The sequence below is a fragment of the Lichenostomus cassidix genome, chromosome 4 (genome assembly GCF_008360975.1).
Source record: "Lichenostomus cassidix isolate B80296 chromosome 4, HeHo_3.0, whole genome shotgun sequence".
NCBI classification, from domain to species: domain Eukaryota; kingdom Metazoa; phylum Chordata; class Aves; order Passeriformes; family Meliphagidae; genus Lichenostomus; species Lichenostomus cassidix.
Genome location: NC_139484.1, coordinates 62,621,303 through 62,631,888, shown reverse-complemented (window position 1 = coordinate 62,631,888; position 10,586 = coordinate 62,621,303). Strand labels below are relative to the sequence as shown.

The 10,586-nt window shown below is 44.0% G+C and overlaps 1 protein-coding gene across 4 annotated transcripts in view; it reads right to left on the bottom strand.

The window, feature by feature from the left end:
• Positions 1 to 3,528: 3,528 nt before the first annotated feature.
• The window catches only part of FGFRL1 (fibroblast growth factor receptor like 1), a 168,231-nt gene continuing 161,173 nt past the window's right edge, over positions 3,529 to 10,586 (bottom strand). For all 4 annotated transcript variants that reach the window (XM_085059563.1, XM_085059566.1, XM_085059564.1 and 1 more), the window contains one exon: positions 3,529 to 8,405. In XM_085059563.1, coding sequence (XP_084915689.1) covers positions 7,996 to 8,405 — 410 coding nt within the window. In that variant the 3' untranslated portion in view covers positions 3,529 to 7,995. The remainder of the gene's footprint in view (positions 8,406 to 10,586) is intronic.

Here is a 10,586-nt window from a genome sequence, read left to right as displayed (position 1 = left end):
GCCGAACAAAGCGCAATCCTAATCATAACAGAGCGAGCAAGTATTGTTACAAATGTTCTCTTTAGTATGGAAATGAGCCAGGGGTAATAAAAACACCATAAAAACGTCAAAATGACCGATCGCCGCGAAGCACTGGCCTTTTTATAACCAAAACTTGCAATGAACTTAGGAAAATTCCTGTGTTAAGAGAGATGCCATTTTTACTTAACATGATTGTTTGGCTTCTTCTCACTTCGCTGCACAGTTAAATGATTGCAGAGGAGAATTTCAGAAGGGCATCAGTAAAGACCTGATTGATATTAAATGGCATTTGAGCATGATGGTGGACTCTGGATGGCAACAAACTGTTCACCAGGGCATTAACATTAACACTGCTACTGCCTCTTTATGAGAAAATGGGGCATATTTAGGTGCTAATTGTTTGAACAGCATCAATAACACATAATGCTTAATAAGATACAAATGAAGAGCTGTGTAACTCTTGTAATTCCATCAGAAAACGCTCAGGAACAGCAGCTTGACTTTAATTACTCAGATCAAAGGAAAAAGGGCATTTTGAAGTCTGGTCTAAAGTGTTATTTATTACTCCTTTCACTAAAGCATAGATCAGCTCGGATAGAAATAGCACTTTGGACTGGATTTGGTTAGTGAAAATGAAAAAAAAAAGAATATTCATTGCTTTGCTGATGTCCACGCATATTGGAGGATATGTTAAATCCTAATTACAGCAGAAAGGAAAAGAGAAAAGAAAGAAAGAAAAATGTGTAAGCTGAAATGAGGACAAATAAAGGTCATAGCTCCACGTATTGCTCACAGAGCCCTGGAGCTAGTAAATACACACAAAGGTGCCTTGGCTGCACAAAATGTAAAATGGGCATAAAATGGGCATCCTCTTTTCTCCAGACTCCACTCCATAAACAGATAATATTGATATATGCCACCTAGCAGTCTTTAAAACACCAGTATTTTAAATGTGTTTTTTTAGTCATTGTTTCCTATTTCCAACTACAATAACTCACATTTTTGGTGTTGGGATTTGCTTGTGGCTCTTTTACATTTGTAGCAAATTTTCAAAAACTGAGAATTTTGGGTGAAGAAATGCATAGCTGGTAAGATAAGGTGAAGAGGAAGTCTATACCTACAGCTCCGTTATTTATTAACATTTTCTGCCGGGTCCAGAGTACAGAACTGACCTGGCAGGTGGCCTGGATCCATCCCAGCCCCTTTGGATGACAGACCCTAACCCATCCCAGCACATCTGGATCATAGATTCACAGAATGGAGTGGCTTGGAAGGGACCTTTAAAGGTCTTCTAGTTCCACCCCCCTGCAATGACAGGGACATCTTCAACTAGATCAGGTTGCTCAGAGCTCTGTCCAACCTGGCCTAGAATGTTTCCAGGGATGGGGCAACCACCACCTCTCTGGGCAACCTGGTGTTTCACCATCCTCATCGTAAAAGAGTTTTTCCTTATCTCTAATTTGAGATTTAAAGGGTAGTAAGTAAATGGGAGAATATTAAAAGGGTATAATTGGTCAGTGGTCTGTAATTTATCTCACTGGTTTGGTTCTGTGTCTTGGTGTTCTCTGAACTTACAGGATCATCAGGGTTGGAAGAGACCTTCAAGATCATCCAGTCCAACTGTCAGCCTAGCACAACCATAATCACCCCTAAACCACACCCCAAGTGTCACATCCAGACACCTCTTGAACATTTCCAGAAACAGTGACTCCATCAACTCCCTGGGAGGGAAACTTATTCCAATGTCGAACCACTTTTCCAGTGAAAAATCTTTTCCAATTTTCTAATCTGAACTTCCACTCGTGCAGTTTAAGGCCATTTCCTCTCATCCTCATTGAGATCAACCCTCACCTCACTGCAGCTTCCTTTCAGGTAGCTGTGGAGAGCAATGAGGTCCTCCTGAGCTTCCTCCAGACTGAACAACCCTGTTCCCTCAGCTGGTCATCAAGGGACATGTAGGATGACAGAGTCTATCCCACCCCAACACACTGGATGACAGACCAACTTATCCCAGCACCTTGGAATGACAGATCCTACAGGGCTGCAGAGGTGAGGTGTGAGAACACGCAGGGCTGCATTGCTGTTGATGTAGAGCCCCAGTTTTTATGGATAATGCCATGAGTGCAGCATTAAGCTGGGAAATGCTGGGATCATGCTGCCTGGAGGCAGCTGGAGTTGGGTGTGCAGCCTGGGTGTGCAGCCCGGGTGTGCAGCCCTGTGCCCATCATTGCTCTGAGGTCACTCACACAGCCACAGAGCTCACTGGGAGCAGCCCAGCCAGGTGCAGGAACATGCTCTGGCATCTCCTTTCCTCTGCAGCTCAACTGCATTTCCTTAGGGCTAGAAGGGACCACTAGATGACCTCATCTGGGATCCACGAATCCCTTTATCCCAATAACATTCCCAAAATCTTCCATTCAGCTGAACATGCTGTCCACAAAGCACCCAGCCCTGAAAATTTTGAGAGATGCAGTGTCTACCTGTTCCTTTGGTAGCTCATTCCAAAATGTGTGCATTTCCCATTTATGTGTGTCTGGCTTCATCCTGTGGCCATTAATTCCTGCCACATCTTTCTCTGCCCATGGGCGAGCCAGTGCAAAGATGTAAAAACCTTGCAATGGCTCCATGTGTCAAATTGATTTCTCAATGGACACAGCAGGGATTTTTTTTCCCACTGGCATCTGCCAGAGCTGGAGCAAGCTCTGTGTAGGGAATAATTCAGTGACTGTAGGGGTCTTTTCCAACCTAAATGATTCCATTATACTCATTGACTTTGAGCAATTTGGAATCCTGGGCATGATCAAAGTACCTCATGTAGGCAGAGGTGCTGCCCAGGAATGCCATGATAAATTCCCCACTAATATCTAACCACCTCCCAGGGTTTGCTCACCTCTGCATCCTCCCCAGGTCTTTATTCCAGTACTTCAAACCTCTCAAGAGCTTCAGACAGCCACAGAAACTGAATCAACAGAGAAATATTTCCTCTTTCCCACCCCAAGTGTGCAATTTCTGCACAGGGATCTTTGGGTCAGAGGCCTAGGTCAGGTCAAGATGAAGTCTGGGTGAGGGCCAGCTTTTCTGAACTTAAGATGTCACAGCTTGGACATTTGCTGCCTCTGGAGTGAGTGGAGAGACACTCACAGGTTTGCCTCAAAGGAGGTGGAGATGCTGGGCTTGACCTTGAAATCCCTGCTCCTCTCCAGGTACTCCAAAATTTCATCTTGCTGATTAAAATTTGGCTCCTAGTGCAGTTATAGCATTTGGCTCTAGAAGTGAACAGATTAAAAACTGCCCTTTTTCACCAAAAACTTTTCCCAAACCATTAAAAAAATAATGCCTCTGCTAGATTCTCAGAACCTGCACAGAATACTGGACCAAGCTGTGGTAACACAGGCAACTTTACAATATTGACTGCTTTGCCCTGCCAGCATGCACCCCTGATGTGTGCTCAGACACACCCACACACAGAGCCATCCTTCCTTTCCAAACACAGAACTCCAACACATATTAACACAATTCCAGGCTTTTATTCCATTTCTTCTGCAACTTTTATTACAAAGCCACAGACACACTGTGCCATTCTGTCTCCTTTGATGTGTTCAGTTTCTGTATTTGTCACTAAAAACCACAGAACACTTTTTATCTTCAATGTCTGATAAGTTTTCATTTCGAAAGGGGCCGACCATAGAAAGATTGTCCATACAAAGTTTAAAAATGCCATGCAGAAACTGGCAGGTAAAGCCATGTTTGATCTGTAATGCAAATAAAATTAATGAAGATGGTGAGTTTTAAGCCTAAAATTCCTTTGATCTTTGAAGCTCCATGGTTTTAAAAGTACAACTGCCCTTCTGTATCACAGCCTGGGATGTACATCTATATGCCTATATGCATATGTATACAAATACATAAAATAAAAATTTTTTGTGTTCAACATAGGGTCAGTTACTAGTTGGCAAGACAATGGTTTTCTATGAACACCCTCTATTCAGGATTGAAGATGCATCCAAATATTTTCCCACTGAATAAAAAACATAATCATACACAAGCATGACCTGGTTGAACTTATTTAAACTATGGAAGACTTAGCAATACTTGCAAGGCACAATCAAGCCCTAGAATTCAATGGCATGCAGTTGGGCTTGGGACAGAGTGACTCAGAAGAGTGCTTACAGATACCCTGTGAAAGAAAATTAATTCCTCAAAAATGTGAAATCCACCCAGGCACAGCAAACCAGCATAAGACCCAGACAAAAACCGCAGCACCTCATAAACAGGGCATGTGATGATATTTTCTTGGGGAGAAATTTCACAGCATTTGTCTGCCCAAGATGGAGCAGATACCCGAGGCAGGATGAAGTCCCCAAGCTTTCTGCAAATCAAGACCTTTCTAGCATCCCTCATGGTGCATCTAAAACCAGAGCTGCCTTGTCAGCACCAAGGCTGAGAGCTGCAGCTGCCCTGGGCTGGTGCACCACCCATGCTGGGTAGTTTAATGCAATATTTGCCTTTGGAGAGCTCTGTCAGCAGCACTAGAGATTTATCTTAAATTCAGGAGCTTTGAAGGGCAGGCAGAAGCCACTCCTTCCACTCGAGCCATCTGATGAAATGTAAAGTTTTTGACTGCATGACACAGCACTGCAGAGCTGTGTCAGAGGGCAGAAGGCACTGGTGGAGAGTGCTGTGCACAGCCTGGAATTCTCTGCTGTGTGGGAAATGCAGGATTGCTTCTCTTAACCCACTAACCCTCTCTCTGAGGCTCGGAGATAGAGCTGCCACTTGAACTGGTGCTGTTAGAAAATCTCTCAGGGTTTGCTCAGAGCTGAAGCACACAAACCCAGTGCTCACCTCTGCCTTTGAAGCTGGTGTCAGCACCACTCACACAGCACAGTTAGGAGTGTCTCCTTGCTGCAGCACTGCTCAGACAGCAGAGAAGGGCCAGGGGCTAACAGGGGAATCCTGCCCTTTGCCATGCTCCTAATGCTGCTGGAATGTGCAGGAGCTTGGGACATACCATGGTGTAGTAAGCAGCTTCCCACAGGCACAAGATAGGAGATGTAGCCCTTAGTATCTCTCATGGAAACAGATACTTACAGTGTTCTTAAAAAATAAAGGTGATGCCCTTAGTCTAGACAGGCTTTTTATTTTTATTTTTTTTATGAAAAAATGAGTAGTATACTAACTCAGTATACTATGGCCATTAAGAATTCCTGCCTAAATCATGCCTTCCATCCATGCCTTATAGCAGTGCTCACATTTAAGCTCCTCTCAGCTCTCCCTGAAGCTGAGAGGATGCATATGAAGATATCCTTAATCTGAATTTAGCTTTCAGGGACTTCATAAATTTCTGTTAACAAGGTTTAACTGAACCCTCCTGTTGAAAAAGAAATAACAGCTATCAATGTGTTGCTTTATTACAACCCCCACAGGAGGACCATCATGAGGGATGCTCTTCCTCTAGGGGTTATTACAAGGATAACCTACTCCTAAGGGTAAGAAAGGGACTTTTTGGAGCAGAATGTATTGGTGAAGAAAGCAGGAGCTGACATGTTTCACTGCATCAGGGCCCCAGCTCACAGCACTGCGGCTGAGCAAACAGGGAACTGTTTGGTTTGCTGGTGATTCAAACAAACCACCAGAAAAAATCACTGCCGGTCGACACAGAGCAAATACCTTCAGAAAGGTTCAGAGCAAAGCAAAGCCTAAAGCACAGCTTTGTTTCAGATTAAATAGAGTGTTTCACTTTTAAATGCAGCAGCTGGTTTGGTGAGGATCTCTTCCATGGAACAGGCTTGAGGAGGAGGAAGTAATTCCAAACTTAAAAATTAGCATATTCGCATGTTTCAATTTTTTTTTTCTTTAAACCATCAAACTTCAAATGAAAAGAAGATGAACAGTTGAAACATTGCTGAATCTGCCTTCTCCAAAGAAAATTTTGGCCCCTGAAGAGCTGTGTGCCTCTCAGTATGCAGCAGAAGGAAGGCTCAAGCCCTGCTGAAGGCGAGCAGCTCCTGTGTTCTCAGTGCCCAACTCACCCTCCACTGCCTCCTCCAGCAGCTGCACTTACAAATTAAGTGTTTCACCTACATTTCATGATTTCCCCTTCCAAGCACCCTGAGGCCAAGGCTCCTTTTACAGCCTCACAAATTGTTATGCTTTGATTTACAAAATTTTCTTTAAAAAAAAAAAAACCAAAATCAAACCAAAACAACAAACCACTGCAGGTTTGTGCTTAAAAAACGAATGAAACATCCTCCCCAAGCTTCACCCCCCCCCAAAAAAAAAAAAAAGCATAGTGAAACAGCTTTCCCTGTGAGCAGAGAACTCTGCTACTGAAGATGGCACTCATGGGGTCCATGAGAAGTGATCTGGCCACTGCAGAGCCTCACAGTCTGAATACATGCAGTGGAAAAGGTCAGTTTCTGATGGGAAAGATGGCACCAGCAGCACCTGAGGTGACAGGAGATGACACCTGGCTAGTGTGAAAAGGCATAGAGACAGGTGGCCTCCAGGTTAGGAGAAGCACAGTTGGTCACAAGCTACATTGAGTGTATTCTGAGCATGGCATCTACAGAACCTGAAAAAAAAAATCTTTATTTTCTTTGATCAAAAATACGTATAGAAATGCCTGTTTCGAGGAAAATATCATACATTTTTTTTCTTGTTTAACAAAATAAATTAAATATACATGACTTCTGTTTAAACTCTATATAGAATTACAAACGTTTTATATTTTGCAATTGAATTCATTCCCAGTCCATATAGGTATTTAATATGGTCCTTATTTATTTTCTCTTCTTTCTGTTTTTCCTGTTGTTTGAACTGCAATGTTTTATCATTTATGAAGTGATATCTGAGGGAAGGGGACAACCACACACAACCTAGGTGGATATTTCTCAAATGCATTTTCTTCCTACAAGATTATTTCATTCTCTTTGCTTCTTACTATTTTTTATAATGCTTTCATGTATTTTGCATTGAGGCAGAAAATCCAGTAGCTTGTCACTGTAAGCCATCAGAGAAGGACAGTGTGTTTTGCTTTCTTCACCATCAGCAGTTCAATTATTATTATTATTAATTATTATTATTTCTTAAATATAAATATAAAGGTGTTCTGTACAATGTTCCTCTTTCCTTCTTTCCTTTTTCCTGGCAGTGGCACTGAGTCCTGAGACAAGGGTAGTGGAGTTGATCTGCAGAACATCCCATGGGAAACAAAATGCCTTCACCTTGCAGAAACTGAACCAACCAGCTTGGTTAGCTGATTGTGCTGACCACGAGTGAGAAGCACCGGGCATTTCACCTTGTGAACAGAAATTGGTTTTTCCAGACCCTCTTGTGTTACTTTTTTTCCCTGGAAGAGATGAATGGGTTATGTCTCCTGGTGCTTTGGCACTAAACCTCAAGCAGGTCAGAGCTGGAGTCCCTCAGAGAAGATCTGGGGGCTTCCCACCAAAACAAGTGATGCACAGCAGGCACAGCAACAGCTGTGCCTATCCAGGAAAGTACCACACACCTCCTGCTCTACCTGCTCCTTTCAGTAACACAAGGAAGGAGGTGGTGGCTCACATCCCTGTGTCCCGTCTCACTTGTTGCCACTTTGATTAAAACATCCAGGAAGGCTCTGCTGTTGGAGACAGCTGCCTCTCTGCTGTGATTTGGAGTTCCTTCATTATTCCTTGGCTACATCCTGATTGCAATAATTAAAAAAAAAATCTCTTTTCTCTCTGCGTCTTTCTCTATTATATATATATTTATATAGATAGATATAGATATATACACATATATATATACACACATACACACACGCATATACAATTATATATATATGTATATATATATTTAAAATTATATATATATATATAATCTTTTCTGTCTGCTTTGCCTGTTGCTGGCAGCGCAAGCTGACTCTGAGCAGTCTCTGCTGAGGTACCACGAGGAAAAGCCCAAATGAGCCACTGTCCACCCTGTCCACCCTTAGCACTGGTACTGGATGTGCTGGTGCTGGTGGACTTTGCCCTCCACGTGCGAGTGGGTGTGGGTGTGGATGTCCGTGTAGATCTTTGGGTACATTTTGGAGGCCATGGCAGGCGCCAGGGCAGGCCCTTGGGACAGTAAATGCTGCTGCTGGGCCACGTATTCCTCGTAGTTTATGGAGGAGATGCAGTCTTTGTCGGGGACCTGGGAGACGCAGATCCTGTCGCGGGGCTGCTGGCGATGCACGGGGGCAGCGGCTGGAGGGGAGCAGGGCTTCTTCTTGGACTGGCACAGCCACAGCAGGATCGTCCCGAAGATGAAGACAGCTCCAGCAGGGATGCCAATGATCACTGGCCAGGGCAGGCTGCTGGCTGAGGAAGGAGGCACAGGTGCACTGGGAGGCTTGGGATCTGGACGTGGTGGCAGGAGGGAGACAGAAAGAGTTAATTAAACGCAGGCAAAGTGGATTCAAAACAGATGTCACGCTCGGGCTGGCTGCTGTGCAGGCTGTCTGGCAACCCTGCCAGACCGAGTAACAAGGGAGAAATCAAGCCAGCACATGATGTTTGGTAACTGCTTTGCTTTTCAGGGCTCCTGGAAGGACAAGCAACTAATTTTCTCTGGTTTAGGGGTCAGGAGGGGAGTCTTTGGGGGATTTTATAACTCTCTTATCCAAGTTTTAATGGATGCATACTAGAGCCAGCCTGAGACAGTTTCCTGACACTCACTCTGCGATGGAGTGGGCTTTGCTGCCCAGACTGAAGGACACAACACAGGACTTGTCAGTAAAACCTCATTGCCACCAGCCCAGGCGGCACAGCACACTGCCCACCCACTTCTGCCAGGTGCAGCTCTGTCTGCAAGGGCTTCAGACACTCTTCACCAACCCTGTCTAGCAATCCTGGAGCTAGTCAGCAATGCTCCACCATGGAAGGGAGAGTGAATATGGGGTTTTGGAGGTGTTGTCTTGAGTTTCTTGTGTGGCTGAGAGCAAGGCTGAAGGATGGGAAAAATGTAGGTGAGCTGGTGGCACATCCTTGGCTCCCAAGCCATGGAGAACTGGAAGTTCACTCAGCATTGAAGTGTGTCCCCAGCTTCCTACACCAAATGGGCTCTACTTCCACCAGTCTCATTGGAGCAGCTGCTGTGTTGGCTTTTCAAGGGCAGTAAATTCAGTTACTGGAGGAGATAAGATGCTTTAGACATCATCTTTAGGCAACTACTTCCTCCTTTATCTCGCTGCTGCTGGTAGTCTGTACATCCCTGGATAGCCACTCTGATTTCTCAGCCTGATCTCCTTATTTTTAGACCCAAAAGGAGTCCTGGGGTAGGATTCTAGCTATGAAAATCCTTGTCTAGATAGCTACCAGCTGGACTATCCAATGCCTTTAAACATACCCAGGCACAGAATTCAGCTTCCAGGGAGACATTTGGGAAACTCCAAAAATGACAGGCTATCTAAATCATTCAATATGTTATATTCAAACATGTATCACTTAACTGTCAAGCTCAACTTCTTTAAGACACTAATGTCTTTTTCTCTCCTTGACAAATAATCCTATGGGTAGTTTGAAATGTTAAATATATACCATGTGGTCTCTTTGAAGTTAGAAGGACCTATACTTTGACCTCAATAGATGAAACATTGATTCACCAACACTGGAAATTACAGAATAATTTAGGCTGGAAGGGAAGTCTGGTCCAGCCCCCTGTTAAAAACATGACAGGATCAGAGAACTGACCCATCAGCTGACCACGAAAACAGAAGTCTTCATGTTGGTTGGCAGAAGTCCTGTGCTGGACTGAAATGAAAGTGTTTTGATTTATCCATGTTCCTCAAAGCTGTCTATGTCAAATCTGGTAGATTTATAAGCAAAACAGACCTTTTTAAACTCAAGATTTTACAACCACATCTTTGCACCTTTGGGCAAGCTGGGTTCTCCTTCTCCATCACTGCCAATAACAACAGCCCTGCAGGCTCTGGTTCTGGCAGGAGGCCTCATTACAGTCCTATTTAAATCAATGCAAAATCTCCCCCTGATTTCAGCAGGAGCTGGATCAGAAACTCAAGAGGTCACAAACTCCCAGAGGCTTTGAGTTGTATCCCACCCATGCTGCTTTTTCCTTAGTACTGACAGGCCTTTCAGTCAAAATGTAGTCCTAAATCCAAAATATTTATCAGGGTAGAACTGCATGGTCAGAAGACAAAGGAGAAAATGACCAGGCAAGGATGGTGTGTCTCAAACACATTTGATACAGTCTCAGTTGGATGTGGCCACCAGCTCTGAGGTCTGGGCAGAGAAGGCAGCAGCTGCAAGTTTGGTACAGGGGCCCCAGGGGACCATTGGTTAAGAATTTAACTAATCAATCATTCTGCTTTTTCACACTCATTCATTTAATTTCCTTGTGACCGGGACAGTTATTATTCTTCTCTCCTTTTATGGGGTGGCATCATTGTTTCCTTTTACCAGTAAAAGCAACATAAATAAGGGCAAGAGAAAGGAGAAATGTTAGAGAATGAGGTTGCAAACTGTGCTGTTATTCAGTTCCCCTCTCCCAACCTGCAGCCAATCGCTGAAGTGATTTAGTGT